The sequence below is a fragment of the Erinaceus europaeus genome, chromosome 13, assembly GCF_950295315.1.
Source record: "Erinaceus europaeus chromosome 13, mEriEur2.1, whole genome shotgun sequence".
Taxonomy (NCBI): Eukaryota; Metazoa; Chordata; class Mammalia; order Eulipotyphla; family Erinaceidae; genus Erinaceus; species Erinaceus europaeus.
Genome location: NC_080174.1, coordinates 72,140,016 through 72,159,916, shown reverse-complemented (window position 1 = coordinate 72,159,916; position 19,901 = coordinate 72,140,016). Strand labels below are relative to the sequence as shown.

The 19,901-nt window shown below is 50.8% G+C and overlaps 1 protein-coding gene across 1 annotated transcript in view; it reads left to right on the top strand.

The window, feature by feature from the left end:
- GLIS1 (GLIS family zinc finger 1) overlaps positions 1 to 19,901 on the top strand; it is a 280,911-nt gene that overhangs the window by 168,892 nt on the left and 92,118 nt on the right. The window contains exon 4 of the mRNA XM_007534192.3: positions 1,512 to 2,379. Coding sequence (XP_007534254.1) covers positions 1,512 to 2,379 — 868 coding nt within the window. The remainder of the gene's footprint in view (positions 1 to 1,511; positions 2,380 to 19,901) is intronic.

The window sequence follows — 19,901 nt, the reverse complement described above, 5'->3', positions numbered from 1 at the left end:
TCCCTGCCCACACCCAACCTCTGCTAGACTTAGGAATCTTCAGCCATGCAAGGAGCAACTATACTTATATTGGTTCATTTTAAAAATCTTCTTTTTCTTGCCACCAGGGTTATTACTGGAGCTCAGTACCTGAATGACTCCACTGCTTTTAGCAGCCATTCTCTCTTTTATTTTGATAGAGGTTGAGAGACAGAGAAGGGGAGAGAAACAGAGAGATACCTGCAACACTGCTCTGCCACTTGTGAGGCTTCTCCCCTGCAGGCAGGCAGATGGGGGCAGGGGCTTGAAGCCAGGTCCTCTTGTGCAGTACCGTGTATGCTCTGGTTGAGGAATCACCAGGGCCCTTTTTAATTCTTTTTTTTTTTTAAATGAGCACCACAAAATCACCACTTTCATAGATGACCTGTAAGATACTCAAAGTGATGGTGGACGCAGCAAGCCCTGGGCCTAGAAATCCCAGAATAGCCCAGCCTCTGTGAAGTGTCCTTTGGGTGAATCCTGGGATAAGTGTCTCATTTTGATTGCATTTCAGGCCCCTCCCCCACCCCTGGGACCTCACCAACCTCACAACAGAAAATGCTGCTTGGGGCAGAAGGGTACACAATTACTATTTTTAGAGATGAAGAAAATCAACAAAAATGATGGGTGGTTTAATGGTCAGCAGCAATTGAAACTATCTGGACATGAGTGTTTGTCCGTTTGCCAGCCTCAGCCTTCTCCCTCCAGAACTCACTAGAAGGTCAGGAAGTAGGTCAGGACAGACCCTAAGGAGACCTCAGGGGTGGTGTGTGGTGGCTGATGGGCTGGAGGGAGTACACTGGGTTTTGTAAACATGAACCAGTGCTCCTTCCTTCCTTCCTTTAACATTTAACAATTTTATTTATTTATTTATTTATTTATTTATTTATTTATTATTGGATAGAGACAGAGAGAAATTGAGAGGGGGCAGGGAGAGTGACAGAGAGACATCTGCAGACATGCTTCACAACTTGTGAAGCTTTCTTCCACAGGTGAGGACTAGAGGCTTGAACCCGAGTCCTTGTGCACCGTAATGTGTGCTCTTAGCTAGATGCACCACTGCCTGGCCATTCGTGCTCTTTCTTTGCTTTCTCAGCAATCTTTTTTCTAGTTTTTTCTATTTATATATTCATTTGCTTTTTTCCCCCAATTTATTTATTTATTGGGTAGAGACAGAAAGAAATCAAGAAGGACTGGGGTTTGAACTCGGGTCCTTGAACTCTGTAATATGTGTGTTCAGCTGGGTACACCACCATCTTGCCTCTCTAGTCTTTCTTCCTCTCCCACCCTTTCTCTTCTCTCTTCCGTGCTCTGCCTCCATAACCAGACCAGTCTCTGGTCTCTGTCTCTGCTTCTAGCTGTCAAGCTTGTCCTCCTGGGGGCCTCTCCTAGCTCCAACTCTCAGGTTCCTTGAGCCCCCTGCCTGGAGCCCCCACAGTGGGACGCCCACTCTCTCTCTGTCTCTCTCAGCCTCTCTGACCACTGTCTTCCAGGTCGCCCAGACCCCAGGCTGCCTATGTGAATGGTGGCCTCCCGGTCACACAGCACATCAAGCAGGAGTCCCTGCCTGACTACCGGGCCCTGGCAGAAGCCCGGGCACCCCTGCCTGCCCACTGCCGGGCCCCTCCAGCCACCAGCCTGCACTCAGACCTGGACCTCCCTGGACGAGGCCTCGCGAACCCTGCACCTTCCTGCTACCTTCTGGGCAGTGAGCCTGGCTCCAGCCTGGGTCCTCCGCCTGATGCCCATCTCCCTGAGGGCAGCCTGAAGCACTGCTGCCTCTTGGGCCTTTCCAGTTCCTCGACCTCCTCCTCTTCTGACGTCACCTCCTTCATCTGCTCCTCCCAGGCAGCTCTGGTCACCTGTGTCAATGGGCTTCGGAGTCCCCCTCTGCCTGGGGAATTGGGTGGTCCTGCCAAGAGGGCACGGCCGGGCATCGTGGCCACTGAGGTTCATGACGGCAGCCTGCAGCTTGCAGCCTGCCGGAAGACAGGTTTCCTGAAGCAAGAACCTGAGGATGAGTTTTCGGAGCTCTTCGGGCCTCATCAGCAGGGCCTGCCGCCCCCCTACCCCATGCCTCAGTTGCCGCCTGGGCTGGGCCTCGGAGGCCTGGGTCTGGGCCTGGCGGGTAGGGTGGTGGCCGGGCAGCAGGCCTGTCGCTGGGTGGACTGCTGTGCAGCCTACGAGCAGCAGGAGGAGCTGGTGCGGCACATCGAGAAGAGCCACATCGACCAGCGCAAGGGTGAGGACTTCACCTGCTTCTGGGCGGGCTGCGTGCGCCGCTACAAGCCCTTCAACGCTCGCTACAAGCTGCTCATCCACATGAGGGTGCACTCGGGCGAGAAGCCCAACAAGTGTATGGTGAGTCCCCAGCTGGCCACAGAGCAGAGTGCCTCCCTCCTGGTCACGTGGGCAAGCGGGTGGCCTGGGACTCCTAGCTGCAGGGGCTGAGGTGCCCGAGGAGAAGGGGGAAGCTGCTGTGCACCCTTGCCTCTTGGAACCTTGCCTCTTGAGCAAGCACCCCTGCGCTCACCCCACACATGCTTGGGATCTGGTGTCCCTCACATGTATTTAGGAGGTGACACATGTGTCCTGAGGTCAGCGTGGGCTGTCTCCTGTGCAGATGCAGCTCCACACCTACTGGCAGGCATGTGGGCGCTGGAGGACAGCCTGTCCTGTAAGCCTGGCCCTCTTCCCCTGCTCTCCTCCGCAGGGGGCCTCCTAGTGCTACCTACAGACTTAGTCTCCTCTCTCCAGTGACAACTGTGTCCTCATATCCATCCCACCTGAGAGCTGTGTGTCCCCAGGACAGTCATTGCGAGTGAGGCCCTGAGAGCCCCCGGTGTCCACGCAGGGGTTGAGACTCAGGCTTCCCAACACACATGGCCACACGCTGTGGGCATTCAGGTGAAATGAATGTCGGAGGCAGAGAACAACACCTAGTCAGTCCCTGGGTCCTTAGCCAGGCCCCATGCTATCTCCCAGGGCTCATGTGGAGTGGATGCAATGGTGGAGCCACCAAAGGCCAACTCAGCCTGCCCAAGGGCAGAGGAAGGAGGCAGAGTGCAGTCTGCAGGGCCAGTGTCATAACCAAGGATATGCATGTCCAACTCCTGGCTGTTGCTACCCTGGGTCTCCTTTGAGCATGGGCTCTGTCTAGAAAGGGGCAGTGATTGTGGGGATGCACCTGTGTCTTTGCACAGAGCCCTGAAGATCCAGGGGAGTCTGGAATCATTGTCTTCATGCTTTGGGGATGAGGTGTTCACCTCTGGGGCCCTACCAGCTTGTGGAGCTATGAGGCGGCTGGCTCACTTAGTTTCCTGGAGGCTGGGCCTTGATAATGAGAGGGAAGCACACTTTATATAGACCAGTGAGGGCAGGGAACAGCCCTGGGGAAGATGGAAGTGGGAGAGTCCCTGAAGCTGTCGCTGGAGGCTGGTGTGGTGGGGCCGGACTAGAGAGAGCAGGCCTGACCAGACCATGGACTTGCTGGAGGGAGAGCTGGTGACGAGGGCAGTCCCTACAGCTGCCCCCAGTTCTCTTGGGGTGTTGTGAGAAGGTGAGCTGTTTGCAGAATGACCAGAGGACATGCCAGACCAGGGCTTTTGGAAGACAAGAATGTCCTGTCTCTCCTCGAGACTGGGGAGCTGATAATTGGTGAGGTGTGCTTCCCCTGTGCTTTTTCTCATCTGTGAGAGCCCCTAGGGTGTGGAGGTCAGTGACCAGTGTGGGGATGGAGTCTGTGAAGGCCCAAAGGACTTCATGGAGGAGGTGATATAAGTATGTCCACACTCATGATTTTGCATTTCATCTTTGTAAGAGCTTCTGTGAAGTTAACGGTTTTTGCAGATGAAGGAACAGAGGTTGACAGGGTCCATCTGGCCTGCTACTGTGAGAGTACTTCATCTATTTTTTTTTTAAGGGGCCAAGGGTTATGGTGATAAGCCCAGTAAGCAGGTAATCTCTGACTGTATGTAGTGGCTATGCTAAACACACCCCATGTGACCCTCATGACAATCCTATAGGGAAGAGGCCTGTAACCCATTTTGCAGATGAGAACATCAAAGCTTAAGAGTTTTGCCTCAGATCACACAGCTAGTTAGAAACAATAGCAACAAGAGAAGAGGCTAATAAACATGATAGTAATAAAAAAATGACTTGCCCAGGCTGAGGTAATAAAGATCTGTGTGAGATAGAGCATAGAATTATTATTATTATTATTACCATTATTATTATTTGCCTCTAGGGTTATCACTGGGGCTCTGTGCTAGCACTATGAATCCGCTGTTCCTGGTAGCCATTTTTTCCATTTTATTGGATAGGACAGAGAGAAATTGAGAGAGGAGGGGGAGATAGAGAGGGAGAGAGAAAGACAGACACCTACAGACCTGCTTTGTGACTTTTGAAGGCAAATTTCTTAAAAAAAAAAAAAAAGAATAAAACCACCTGCCCAAGGCTGCACAGCTCATCACTATTGGGATAGAGGCTGAAGTCATATCTTCCTGCACAGTGATGCCCTGGTATGTGCAACCTTCTGTTGTTGGAGCGATTGCCTCTCCTTCCCTGGGCTCCTGGGCCAGCCCTACTGCGTGCCTACTGGAAGGGGTAGCAGCTCCTCTGCACTCCTCCCTGCCTGCCATGGGAGTGCTCCCCCTTTCTGTGCTGCCAGGAAGAAGGAGGCCCCAGCCCACACCTAGCTAAAATAAAATCTCCCTTCCCTGTAAAATTATTAATTTCTCATGACAGGCTTCTGCTACCATGTGCTGTAATAGACAAAAGAATGTTGGGCCCAGAGCCTCTGGAGAACAGGAAATAGATGAGACACTTTGATTGAAGAGTAAATGGCCCGCTAAAATAGCAGTTAATCCGTTTAGTATCTTTCCAGCAGCCCTTTCCACAGTTCTTTCATGAGGTAAGCCTGTCCCAGCCCCATCCAACTGTAACACTCTGTCTTTGCAGCTGGTTTCCATTCAGCCCCTGGAGCCCCTGCACCAGGCAGGCCTCTCAAGGTGTGAGGAGGCGAGGGTGGGGCCCGGCCCCCCCTGCTCAGGCCCAAGCCACGCCTCACCGCCCCTGGGCAGACTCTGCCATCTGCCCCCACGCTGCCCTCTCCACCGCCCTCCAGAGGAAGCTCCTAATCTCTTTGCAATATCCTGTTATGTTTCTTGTCTTGTCCGAGTGGTCTCAGCCTTATTAACTGTGGGGCTTCATCTGCATTACCATGGCGAGCTTCCATCCAAGCCAAACACCGCCGAGATGGCTTGAAGACATTCATTTTAAAGAGATTAATTTCTTGCTTTCTTACATCGGCTTGCCCAGATGGTTGGAATGCTGATTGTTGCAGACTGCAGAAATGAGCAGATAATGTAGCTTGCTTTTCTTCATCAAGAGACAGAGAGGCTGCACGGAAAGGGAAAGTTTCCGTGACCTTGTGCTTTATCAATAGCAGTAGTAATAACAACAGTCCCTGGCCTTTGTGAAGATCTCTGTGGGTACTGTGTGGAAGGTTGTGTGTGTGTGTGTGTGTGTGTGTGTGTGTGTACAGGTGGACAGCCCAGTCTGGGGTCACACCAGTGACTTGGCCTTTCTGAACCACAGCACACTGTGTTGTGAAATAGGACAGTAATAACCCCTGCCTTTCAGGGTGGTCCCTTTTAGGGCTAAAAGAAACAGCACAGGGACATACTTAGTTTGTTCTCTCCTTCCATTCTCATTCTCTTACACACTGGTCAGATCAGGAGATTTGGAATGTGGCTCTTAGGAATTAGGACAGGGGCCCTTTTAAAAAAAATATAATCAATAGTGGTTTACAAGATGCTAAGACTACAGGGTATAGTTCCATATTGTACCCACCTCCAAAGTTCTTTATCCCCACTCTCCTAAAGATAACCACTATAGTTCTCACAAAGGTTTAGAGACAGTTTGTTTGCTTCTGGGTTTTTGTTTGTTTATGTTGGCAAAATCATGTGTATCAGTTCTCTAGATTCCACATGAGTGAAACCATCCAGTAGTTGTCTTTCATTTTTTTTTAGTTATTTCTTTAAGCATAATCACCTCCAGTCCCATCCATTTTTGTCCCAAAGGACACAGTATCATTGTTTTTGATTGAAGAGTAGTATTCCATGGATTATATATCCCATAACTTTTTTAGCCAGTCATCTGTTGAGGGGCAGATAGGCTGTTTCCACTCTTTGGCTATTGTGAATAATGCAGCCATGAACATAAGATTCCTTCAAATTAGTGCTTTCATATTCTTTCAACAAATGACTAAGAGCGATATAGTTGAATCATGAGGTAACTCCACTTTTATTTGTGTAAGGACTCTCCATACAATTTTCCAAAGGTGCTACACCAGTTTGCAGTCCCAGCAGTAGTATAGCAGAGCTTCCTTTTCTTCACAACCTTACCAACACTCATGGCTGGATCACTCTGGACAATTTTAAGCATGAGGCTCCCAGTTGGGGCCCTGGGAGATAGCTTATTTGGTAAGTGCACACTTTGTTGTATGCAAGGACCTGGGTTTTAGTCCCTGGTATCACATGGGTATACAGTGTGTGATAAGTGCTGTGGTATCTCTTCCCTCCCTCTCCCTTTCCACTTCCTCTTTCCCTCCCCCTCCCCTCTTCTCTCCCTTTCTCTTATCTTCTCTCTCTCTTTCTCTCTTTCTCCTCTCTATTTCAACTGATAAGAAAGAATCCATCGGGAGTAGGGCAGTAGCACAGCGGGTTAAGTGCACGTGGTGCGAAGCGCAAGGACTGGTATAAGGATCCCTGTTCAAGCATCTGGCTCCCCACCTGCAGGGGAGTCGCTTCACAAGTGGTGAAGCAGGTCTGCAGGTGTCTATCTTTCTCTCCCCCTCTCTGTCTTCCCCTCCTCTCTCCATTTCTCTCTGTCCTATCCAACAACGACAACAATAAAAAAAAAAAAAAACAAGGGCAACAAAAGGGAAAATAAATAAATATAATAAAAAAGAAAGAAAGAATCCACCAAGAATGGTGTAATCACATAGGCACCAATGTGCCAAAAGAGAAAGAGCAATCTGTGGGCAGGGCCTGGACTTACGGTTGACTGAGTCCAACAGCGTCTCCTCTGGGGAAGTGGGCTGGGCTGTCACATAGGCTGATGCCCTGACATCTCCTGAGGATCCAGAGCCTGCTGTGTGCCAGACAGTGCTGGTCACAGTGACAGGAGCCCGATGGGGGCACTGTGCTTGAGGCATAGGAAGGGTTTTAGTCGGTACCCTCTTCGTCTTGATGTGCTGCTGGAAGCGGAAGCCTTGACTCTCTTCTTGTCTGCTTCCTGTAGCAGCTACTGCAGTACTGACCACCATCCCCATGCCTGCTTCCTGTAGCAGCTACTGCAGTACTGACCACCGTCCCCATGCCTGCTTCCTGTAGCAGCTACTGCAGTACTGACCACCGTCCCCATGCCTGCTTCCTGTAGCAGCTACTGCAGTACTGACCACCGTCCCCATGCCTGCTTCCTGTAGCAGCTACTGCAGTACTGACCACCGTCCCCATGCCTGCTTCCTGTAGCAGCTACTGCAGTACTGACCACCGTCCCCATGCCTGCTTCCTGTAGCAGCTACTGCAGTACTGACCACTGTCCCCATGCCTAAGGCCCTTCTTCTCTTTGCCAGACTATCTCAGGTGCTGTGGAGCTGGGACCAGGTAGATCCACCACCCTCCTCCCCGAAGCTGAGCATTACTGACTGTCCTTAGATAGGAACTCAGAGCCTATAGACCCCTCCCAGGCAGAAGATCAGCTGTCTGTTTATAAACATGGAGAGAACATACAGACATGAAGCTCAGGCAGCAACTGGACCCTCCCCCCCCATGCCCATCCCGTGTGCCTGGCCTTTGCCGCACTGTGGCCTCACAGTAGGGGAGGGAAGCAAAGCCATCTGGGTTGCAGGAGTCCTCAGGGGCAGGAGGCTGATGGAGGTTGACACTTTGATCGTTTCCCAGTCCAGAGCCCCTGCCTGGGAGGTTTCTGTCAGCCTCCCCATCTTACCCCTCTCCTGCAGATGGAAAGGGTCTTTTCTTCTCACTGCTCCAGACTAACTTTGTCAGATAGAAAGAGAGAGAGAGAGATCACAAAACCAAAGCTTCTTCCAGTATAGTCGGGGAGGGAAAGGCATCTAGTGAGGTCTCTGGAGTCTGGGTTGGGAGTGTCTGGTGAGATTAAAATGTTGCAATGTGGAGCACGGTTGAAAACCTTTTGCCTTGGAACATCCTGCTAGAAATGAATCCATAGAGCCTAGGCTGGGCCAGCCAGCCCAGATCCACCCATTTTGGAAATAAGAATCTGAGCCTGGCCTAGTAGCACCAAGGTGGAGGATCTATCTAAGAAAGGCTTTCTGGGAAAAAGGCAGCCTTAAGGGTGACATCCAGGTGTGCCCTTGTTAGCATCCTCTATTGGGGTCCAGCCTAGGGCTCATGCCAGTTCTCAGGAAGCTGAAACCCAGAGAAAGTACGCCGGTGACAAGTGCTCCACAGCAAGTTGACAGTGGCCCTGGAATATTGGCTTCATTTCCCTCTTGTCGTGAAACTTCCTTCCCTCCCAGCCTCCTCGAGGGTCTTTGCCCATAGCTGTCGCTGTCGGCCTGCAACAACGACACGGACACCAGAGTCTTCTTCCTCAATTCCCTTTATTTCCTTCTTATGGCCACCTTAAGTACCTTTCACTGTTACATAGTCAGCCAATGGGCATTAAGCAAGCATACAGCATTCATAGATCATGCAGCCTTCTACCAATCATAAAACAGTTCACGTGTACAGCACGCAGTCTGTTCAGTTGGATCGTCCAACTTCCGCAAAGTTGTTTACCACTTTACTGGTTTAGCCACCACGTGGCCGGTGCCATCTTAGGGGCGTGATGTGCAGTGTCATTATGGCTCCCGACAGCTCCCCCATTTATATATAATAAAATGAGCAGTGGACCATGCCTGTCTTAGGTTGTCCCAGACTGTTCATACCCTTACCCGTCTTCAGCGGCCGGGCATCTTGGCACGCCACCTGTCTTAGGTTGGTATAGGAACCCCAGGGAACTTACCCGTCTTTGGCTACTGGTCCAGCATGCTTAGCTAGATTTGAGGGGTCTCTCCACCTTGGATAGCCAACATGGCCTGGACCATAATTTGTCGTTTGACTCGAGCCTGTGCTCTGAGACGACACAGACAATAAAGGCCCAGGATGATGGCACCCACAAGTGCTGTCCCGAGGACCCCTACTCCAGCTTATTCTTTTAGCTTATTCTTTATGTGCCGAGATCACATAAGCGGCAAACTCTTTTGCCGTGGCAATCTGGCAGTCTGCACTTTGGTGGTATTAATGGAGAAAATTTGGCGTCTCATGGTCTTGGTCAGCGTGTCAAACTCAGCGGACCAGGTGCCATTGAGCATCAGGGATAATCGCCTGGAGTGATTAGCTGCCAGACTGTTATTGACCCATGCCGTACTGGTGACACACACTCCAGGCATGCTCCGCACGCAATGAGCAGCCAGCATACCCTCTATTTGCTCAACTGACTCTTGGAGAAGGTCTACCCTTTGGTTCACAATCATGATACCTGCTCTGAGGTGTTGAACAACAGCTAGATTGGTTTGTAAGGCCTCGGCCGTGGATGCAGTGAGATTATTTAGAGCTTCTGCAGTAGGTATGCTGGTAGCTAGGGAAATGCCTGCCGCGGCGGTGGCAGATACGGCAATGGCAGCAACAATTGCCGCTGTGATGCCAAAATCTCACCTGGGGCAGAGCAAAATCTCTAACTCTCCTTCCTCTATCTTAGTGGGTACAGGGAGATAAGTGGGTACCCTGGCCACTACAGCTGTGCCCATACCGTTCCAACATTGTGTCAGGTTACATCTCCCTGACTTACAAGGCAGCCGAGTGGTATTAACCACTGAAGCATGAACAATGAACATTAACGGGGGCTGTACACATACAGGTGTAGGGGGGAAGTTCAATGTAGCATTGCATTCAGAAGGAGAAACATTAGTTTCAAACGTCTCTCCAGGAGTATAAGAATAGATGCAGTTTTTCCTTTCAAATGTCTCTCCGGGAGTATAAGAATACATGCAGTTTTTCCACGTAGCCCCCCACACAAAGGAGAAAGGGGAAATGTCCAAGCAACCCCCGCCCGAGGTGCAGAACAGCCACACTTGCCAAGGGTTGACTGGGGCACCCTGCGTGGGGTTGCCAAAGGAGTAGTTATATCCTCCAAAAGAGCTGTTGCTAAAGGTCGGGAACCTGCAAGGTGGCCGACGAGGGCAGACCCGCGGGACAGTGGCAGAAGTCATTGTGACTACCCAGGGGCGCCCGGAGCTATTGGAGAAATGTCCCAGGGTCTGATTCAAAAGTGTCACGCAGGGTCCGACAGAGTCTGTCAAGACCCCGGGGGCTTGAAAGCAGACAGTCCCTTGGAGTAGAAAGTCCGTGGTATTGAAGTATCCTGTGGCCGGGTCGAAAGGCACTGTAGGAAGTCCCGTGGAGGCATTTGTGGACAGGAAAGCTGGCAGGATTTTGGACTCATTGGTCACTGGCAGGGGGAATGGCCACGCACGGACCAGACTCCACAGGGTTCGCGTTTGTGCCCTGGCCGTTGTCATCACCATCATCATGATCAGCAGGGCACGCGGGGGAGTCATCTTTATGCATCACAGCACGGGTCAGCCTTTCCGGGATCCACACAGGCGTCTGCTGATTCTCCCCTCTTTACTAGACAGGATTTGATCAGGGTCCACAGTCCCAAAGTTCCCGGCCTCAGGGGCCCCTCCTTGTCCTCTGTCTTTCTGAAAACTCCAAGGTGCTCCCATTGCGGGACGGTAAGAAGTCCCTCTTCCAGGAACCATGGAGTGACCTCTTCTACTGTGGACATGAAAGTCCTAATGGTCCCCGTCTTAACGGGGGTCCCATTACTCTTCAGTAATTTCTTAATAGTTCCCTCCATGCGCTGGCTTGACTGAAAGCCTCCCATGGCGACTCCCTGCTTCAAAGCAGCTTAACCTGTGATCACAATCCTGCACTTCTCGCAGCTCCCTAGTCTGACTAGCTTTCGGTTTACTCACGGACCGTTTTGAGATTCCCGGGTTTCGGCACCACTTGTCGCTGTCGGCCCGCAACAACGACACAGACACCAGAGTCTTCTTCCTCAATTCCCTTTATTTCCTTCTTATGGCCACCTTAGGTACCTTTCACTGTTACATAGTCAGCCAATGGGCATTAAGCAAGCATACAGCATTCATAGATCATGCAGCCTTCTACCAATCATAAAACAGTTCACGTGTACAGCACGCAGTCTGTTCAGTTGGATCATCCAACTTCCGCAAAGTTGTTTACCACTTTACTGGTTTAGCCACCACGTGGCCGGCGCCATCTTAGGGGCGTGGTGTGCAGTGTCATTATGGCTCCCGACACATAGCCACTTCTTTGGCTGCTCTGGGCCTTGGTGTTTGCTGACCCCTCCATCTGCAAAGTCTTTCCCAGCTCAGCAAACTTCTTCTTCTTTTTTTTTTTAAAGGAACTTCTAGTTATTTATTTATTTATTTATTCCCTTTTGTTGCCCTTGTTGTTTTATTGTTGTAGTTATTATTATTGTTGTTGTTGTTGTTGGATAGGACAGAGAGAAATGGAGAGAGGAGGGGAAGACAGAGAGGGGGAGAGAAAGATAGACACCTGCAGACCTGCTTCACCACCTGTGAAGCGACTCCCCTGCAGGTGGGGAGCCGGGGTTTGAACCAGGATCCTTATGCCGGTCCTTGTGCTTTGCGCCACCTGCGCTTAACCCGCTGCGCTACAGCCTGACTCCCTCAGCAAACTTCTAACCATCCTTCACAACCCGGTTCAGAATGTCTTCTCCAACTGTCTCCTATTCTTCTTCCAGCTTGTGCTGCCTCGTGTCTCATAGTGTTTCCTGGGGTGGTCGGGTGTCTTGGGGACCACCTTTGACAAGCTGGAAGACCAAGACTGACTTCGGGTGCAGAGGAGCTGAGCTGCTCCCTAACACAGGGGTTCTTTTTCCTTTGGATATATATATATTTAAATTAATTCATTTATTTATAAAATGTAAACACTGACAAGACCATAGGATAAGAGGGGTACAATTCCCATCACCAGAACTCCATATCTCATCCCCTCCCCTGATAGCTTTCCTATTCTTTAACCTTGTGGGAGTATGGACCCAGGGCCATTATGGGGTGCAGAAGGTGGAAGGTCTGGCTTCCTCGCTGAACATGGGCATTGACAGGTTGGTCCATATTCCCAGCCTGTCTCTCTCTTTCCCTAGTGGGGCAGGGCTCTGAGGAAGCAGAGCTCCCGGACACATTGGTGGGGTCATCCATCCAGAGAAGGCCGGTTGGCATGATGGTAGCATCTGGAACCTGGTGGCTGAAAAAGAGTTAGCATATAAAGCCATACAAAATGTTGATTGATCATGAACATAATGGCTGGAATATTGTAGATGACGACTTAGGGTCTCTGTTTTGGAAATAGCTAGTAGGTCTATTTTAGGTATATTCCAAAGGGCCCATGACTTTATTAGTTTTTGCCTGAGCCTGACATCTAATATGCAGGTGGACCCAGGTTATTGTCTGGGGAGATGATGTCATGGTTGGAAAAAGGGCTAGAAAGCTGGATCAGGGAAGAGAGTAGCTCCCAAATATGGGAAAGTGTATAAATATTGTTGACTTTAAACCCCATTGATTTGATCTGGGGCCCATATTCAGCATAGAAACCTTTGTAACCTCTATATCCCTGTAGGTCCGAACTTGCATTCTGTGGTCATCAGTAGGAACATTCCAAGTTGCACCAATTTCAGGACCCATCTTCTTCAGGTGGTAGATAGAGTATATTATCCAACCCCCCATTTGGAGGATGGAACATTCTCTACCATTGTTGATCCACATTGAGGGCAAGGTCCTATGGGGGCCTCCAAAGGGGTCCATTATATTGTTCCTGGTGGAGATGACCAGTGATAATGGGGAAAGTTCTAGGCTCATCGTCTTAACACAGGTTCTGTGTAGAGACCATCTGACCCCCCCTGCTGCAGGATGCTGTGGGGTTGTCAGACACCCTCCTCCACAGCAATTTCCTGTGGAAGCATAGATTGCTGGGACCAAAGTGACAGCCACATCTGCCCCCAATCAAATGTCTATGAAGGCCCTAATTTAAAACCTGCCATTGCTGCCTATCAGCTTATGATCATGTGCACATAACTCAGCCCCAGTTCTCAGACCTGGAAAGTGGAGGTTTTGGGACTTCTGCAGGGCTGAGGTAAGATTCTGTGCATGCTGTGCTCAGGCTGTCCCTGCCACACGGCAATTGCACAGCATAGGGCTCTGACTTTTCGAGCACGATTTGCGTTAGGAAAGAGAATAAAATCCAAAGTGGATAGTGGCCGTGCAGTTGTGAGCCACACCCCCCAAGGCACAGGAAAAGCTGTTGTCCCAGCTCTGTCGTGGACAGGCTCTCAGCCTCCAAGCTAATTGTGCCTGTTTCCAGTGCCAGGGTGGGTCCCCTGGTTTTGCTGGGTCTCAGTTTCCTGGGCTGTGAAATGAGACACTTCCCAGTACTCTTGTTTTCTGTGGGGTCCCAACAGATGTTGTTGCCCTCTGTCCTTGGACTCCCATAAGTCTTGCCTAATACTAGGGCATCTTCCTCTCTCCCTTAGTTTATAAATATCTGTCTGTCTTTTATGAGGCCTGGCAAGTTAACTCACCTGGGTAGTGCAACTGATTTGTCAAGTTGTCAAGTGCATGACTCAGCTTCAAGCCTGCCCCACACCATGCTGTTGCCCCCCCCCCCCCCACGCTTTGCCTCTGGGGTTATTGCTGGGGCTTGGTGCCTGCACTGCAAATCCACTGCTCCCACAGCCAGTTTTTAAATTTTTTTTTTTTTTTACATAGGACAGAGAAAAATCGAGAGGGGAGCGGATGATAGGGAGAGTGGAAGATAGACACCTGCAGACCTGCTTCACCGCTCGTGAAGCAATACTCCTGCAGGTGGGGAATTGGGGGCTTGAACCGGGATCCTTGTGCGGATCCTTGTGCTTTGTACTATGTGCGCTTAACCTATTGTGCTACCACTGGCTCCCTTCTCCTTCTGTCTCTTTCCATCAGAATAAGTTGTTCCAGAGTGGTACAGGCCTGACAATGATAAAAAGATGGGGTGGGAGGGGGAGAAAGGGAGAGAGAGATGGCCCCTAGAACTCCTTTGGCATATGCAGTGAAGATTGAACCTGGGGCCTCATAATGCAAGTTTTGCTCTCTATCTGCTGAATCACCTCTCAGAAACTCTCCTAGTTTTTAAAAGTGAAACTCAGAGGGATGAGGAGAGGCTTCCTGGGACCTCTGACCTTGTGCCGAGCCCCTGTAATCACAGTGCAGAGGTGGAGGCTGAGGCTTTACCAGGGGAGGCAGAGGAGCCAGAAACAGGCACAGCTGGAATCTCGCCTCAGCTCTGCTTCTCACCTGCTGTGCAGTCTCTCTCCTAGTCTCAGTGTTTGTTGTATCTAGAAAGTGGGGCTTGTGCTCACCCCAGAAGAGTCTCTGTGAGGGTGGAGGGACATGCAGAGAAGTCCACAGAGGGCATCCGTCTGAATCCCCATCTCCTGAGGTTGGTGCTTCTTGCCTGTAGCCAGGACTCCAAACATGGTCACACTCCTCCCAGACAGACAGGTTAGCCACATGCTCCCCAAGTGTGGCCCCTGATCTTTCAGTCTCCATCTGCAGCTCTCCACCCCCTTCCCTGTTCTACAGCCCACCCCTCACTTCCACTTTCAGCTCCTGTCCTACCCCCATGCATTTCCTCTGACCACTCCCGGCCCATCTCTATCCCTGTCTCTGCTCAGTCTTTAAATTCTGAGCCAAGATTCAATGCACTAGGAGGACCAGCGACTAAGTTCACTGGGTGAACGAACACTAGGTTTCAGGGCCAACAAGATAGCTTACCTGGATAGTGTGCCTGCTTTGTCATTCCTGAGACCCAAGTTCAAGGCTGGCCCTCACCTCAGTGGGGAAATTTTGATTCTGTGTTCAGTCTCTCTCATTCTCTCTCTCTCTCTCTCTCTCTCTCATTCTTACTGAAAAAGTCGACCTGGATTGGTGAAGGTCTGGAGATGACAAAATAAATTACTGGGCTCAGATGCTTCTCTGCCTGTAGCCAGCTGTAAGACCCTGAGCAAGTCATGTAGCCTCTCAGAGCCTCAGTTTCCTGTCTGTGAGTTTCCAGTGAGATCATGCTCATAGAGCACTTACCTCATGCCTGGCACATACTCCCACTGCTTGAAGACAGGAACCCTTGTTCCCCTCCTTTACCCCCTCCTCAACCCCGAGCTCTCTTAGAGATGAGAATTACCGAGAGCACCAAGCATGAGGGTACAGCAGCTCTGGCCAAGTTTTGTCAGCTCCATGCCGCTTTATGGAATATGAAAAAAATTAAGCATAAAAAACACAACCTTCTGAACCAAATTTAAAATAATAAGAGAGAAGAAAGCATTTGAACTTAATGCAAATGGGATTGAAATGATTTTCTTATTGGAATGAGCATGTCAGATAAAATCAACAGAGACTCTTAAGAAAGTGACCAGATTGTGTTTTCTAAAAGGGGACAGCCTGGAAATGGTGAAGTTCATGACTGAGCGTGACCGGCTTCTGTCTCTGCTGGATGCAGATGGCTGGCCTGAGCTGCCTTGTGCACCTCACAGGGTCTGTCAGATGGATGACAGGCTGTATGATCCCTGTAGCCCTGGTCAGTCACCTTGGGTCCTTAAGCTCCGAAGAGTACTTAAGGTGTCCCTCCCTCAGGAGTGAGCCACGGGGACTCATCTGTAGTGTCTGCCCATGGAGCCTGTCAGCTTCTTAGCCTAGCTGAAAATGAACATGGTGCCAAGTCCCATGCCAGCAGCAGGCACGTAGCATCCAATGAGAAAGGGCGTGTGATCTAGGGAATGAATGCACAGACAGGAGATAAGGGCACTGTGAGAGCTGGCTTCTGATGGATGGGTAGGAACGTTCCAGGTTCAGACTGTGAAGAAAGATATAATAGGTCAGGGGGACAGAATCTGCCATTCTCTAAAATTAAAAAAAAATTTTTTAATCTTTTATTTACTCATTGGATAGAGACAGCCAGAAATTGAGAGGGAATGGGGACATAGAGAGGGAGAGAGACAGAGAGACCTGAAACACTGCTTCCACACTTGCAAAGCTTTCCCCCTGCAGGTGGGGGATCAGGGGCTCAAACTCAGATCCTTGTGCACTGTAACATGTGCGCTCAACCAGGGCTCCTACCGCTCGGCCCCACGAATGTGCCATTCTTTACCCTGGTGGAGGGCATAGGTGTCCTCTTAGACTGAGTTACGTGCATGTGGGCTGGGGCAGAAGTAGCAGCTGGAACTAGCCTTATAGGGCCTCAAGATATGATATAAGAAACCTGGACTCCTCTTTGGGGGCAGTGGAGACAGTGGTGGCAGGTCCTGAGCAGGAGTGATAGCATTGCTATAGCGACACTGGCATTCAGAAAGCTGGTCCTGTGTTGGTTGCATCGGAAGGGGAACAGCCATAGGCAGATGAAGATGTGGAGGTCCAGGAAGAAGTTTACTTCCCTGGGTTCACTGGGGACAGCAGAGATTAGCTGCCAGCCAGGGCCAGGGCACCGAGGGTCAGAGCAGCTCAGCCCTGGCAGCCAAGCAGGGCACAGTGTTTGGGTAACGGCGTTCAGTCTCCCTTTAGAAACAGCATCTTGCCCATTTACCAGTGGGAAGTGGGAAAGGCATTTCCCATAATGTGGCTCCGCAAAGTTTGCACAACTGTTCTTTGTTTTCCATCCATCCTCACAATAATTCTGCCTTCCCCGCTAGGGCTGGGGCCTCCAGGGTCTGTAAGTGATTAGGGCCCCAACTCTGCAGCGAGGCTGTCTTGTGCTGGACTCTTCTGGGTAATGACAGAATGAGTCCCTCTCCAAGGCTCCAGCCTCCAGAGGGCAGGGAGGTAGCTGCCTGAAAGAAGGCAGTTTGTGCCAGCCCCCCTTTAAGGCAGGGGTCTCAGAGAGCATACAGACAGACATGGCAGTGTGCACTGGGCATTTCTTGGGGAGAGACAGTGTGACTGGAGTCTGCATAACTGTGCACTCCTGGGGGCGAAACTGGGAACCCGTGTCGGCCTGGGGTAGAGCACCCCCCCAGGGAGTGTCTGAGCACTCTGCTTTAAACCAGATCCAAAAAGCACAGGTTTCCTTTGAAGCTGAAAGTATCATTAGCATCTTCCTGGAGCAAGGCCAGGCCCTGGGGAGGGCCCTGGGATGCAGTTGGTTTTTGCCACCTGGGCTACACTGAGGCTTCATGGGAGCTTGATGCCTGTGCTCCCAACTCTGCCCCATCCCACCCCTCTCCTACTGCCACTAAGGTTATCTCTGGGCCTAGTACCTGCACTGTGAATCCTCTGCTCCCAGCACTCAGTCACTACTCAGCCCTGACTCTCTTTTTTCCAGATAGAGGGTGAGAGACAGACAAAGAGAGAGGGGCAGGGGAGGGGGGAGGGAGGGAGACAGATAGATAGAGAGAGAGAGAGAGAGAGAGAGAGAGAGAGAGGAGGGGTGGCACCACAGCACTGCTCCACTACTCCACTGTTCATGGAGTTTCTCTTTTTCTAGGTGCTTCCATGTAGTGGCTGGGGGGCTCCAACACAGGGCCTCACACATGGCAAAGTGTGAGCTCTACTGGGTGAGTTATCCCTAGCCCCTGGGCTGCAGTTTGCATGGGCAGTCCTGTGCTTGGAGAACGTACCCAGCAGCGGCAGGACCCCTGTTTCACAGGTGGACTTGCTGAAATCCAGAGTAGAAAGCCACTTGACCAGGGGTCACATCTGGACTTCACTTTCTATCCTGACTCCCTGCCTTATGATCTCCCACTGCCCCTTGCATCCCCCCCCCCATTTAGCCACAAGTCTTTGCTCCCCAGAATCTGCTGGACTGTAATACCGGGGAGGCAGTCTGACCTTCGGTGCTTTTTAGTTATTGGTGACCTGAATGACGTGCAGTCAAGAGAGTTCTAGGTGTCCAGAGAAAAGGTGACTCATCATGGTCATGCGTCCCTGTGGCCAGTTTACATTCTTGCCATTTGCCGATGTATACAATGAGCTCTGTAAAGAGGGATGGACTCACCCCCTTTTTTTTGCCTCCAGGGTTATTGCTGGGGCTTGGTGCTTGCTCTACGAATCTACTGCTCCTGGAGGCCATAGTTCCCATTTTGTTGCCCTTATTGTTGTCATTATTATTGTTGTCATTTCTGTCATTGTTGCTGGATAGGACAGAGAGAAATCGAGGGAGGACAGGAAGACAGAGAGGGGGGAGAGAAAGATAGACACCTGCAGACCTGTGTCATCACCTGTGAACTGACCCCTCTGCAAGTGGGGAGCTGGGGACTCAAACCAGGATCCTTACTCTGGTCCTTGTGCTTCGCGCCATGTGCATTTAACCTGCTGCGTTACCGCCTGACCCCCAGAAGGTTGGACTATTTAAAGACCGTAGAGCGATAGAAGTAGAGCTCATTTCCCTTCCCTCCCAGCCCAGCACCCTTCCCACTATGAACAACCACCATCTGTTGAATACCTACTATGTGCCAGGCCCCTGCGGAGGGCTTCCATGTATTGTTTCCATGCATTACAAATTCTGAGAGATACTGTGTGGTATTTGCACTGGGGAAGAACCTTCCATGGAGTCTCATCTGGTGATTCTCCCAACCCCGGCAGCACCCTTTGACAGATGAGAACGAGAGGCCCAGGGTGGGGAGGTGATCTGAGGCAGGTCCTGAAGCAAGAGTTGGCTGGTAACTTGTGCAGTGCATGTGTGTCAGAATCCCCTGCCCTCCCAGCAGGGGCTGGTGCAGGACCTACAGTCAGGCAGCCTCCAGGGAGACAAACCAACAGTGGGCTTCAGATCATAGGCCTTTAGCTGTATTGAGAAAGCACAGGAGTGGTCCAGGAGGTGGCGCAGTGATAAAGTTTTGGACTGTCAAGGATGAGGTCCTGAGTTTGATCCCAGCAGCACATGTGCCAGAGTGATGTCTGGTTCTTTTTCTCTCCTCCTATCTTTCTCATAAATAAATAAAATCTTTTTTTAAAAAAAGAAAGAAATATGGAAACCCTAGAAATGGTATGCATGTACAAACTTTTGTATTTACTGTTGAATGTAAAACATTAATTCCCCAATAAAGAAATTAAAAAAGAAAGAAAGAAAAAAGAAAAAGTACAGGATTGATCGCTGTGGGTACTGGGCCCAGTGGAAGCCTGGCTTGTGCAGAGGCCTGCACAGGTGGGTACTGGTCTGCCAGTATGTTCCCTGCCTGCCCCTTCCTTCCTTCCTTCCTTCCTTCCTTCCTTCCTTCCTTCCTTCCTTCCTTCCTTCCTTCCTTCCTTTCTTCCACCCCGCATTCAGAGCCTTGGCCTCAGTGCCTCTGTTTCTTTATGCGTGAGATGAGACGAGGACCTATGAGGAGCTCACGTGCCTCCCAAGCCCGTCCCCCTAGTCCAGGCCTCCTCAAGGCTCTCAGAAGGTCTGTAGACCCCTGAGGGACATCAGTTTTCTACCCTATAGAATGGAAGGTTTGGGCTCCCGGATCCCTGAGACTGTCAGAATGCACACATCACGTCTCACAGTTATCTTTCTATACTCTTGACCAGCTCAGAGGAGGAACGGATAGATGGATGACAAGCAAGGGGCAGGTGTGTGCCCCTGCTCAGCTCCTTCAGCTTGGTCCACCTTCCTCTCTCCTGCTGTACTCTAGTCACCTCGCTCCTGGTTGTTCTCAGTCACACTAAGTCCATTCCCACTTCAGGCTCTTTGCACAACCCTTCGCTCTGCCCAGAGTGCTCTTACCTCAAACCAGTCTCC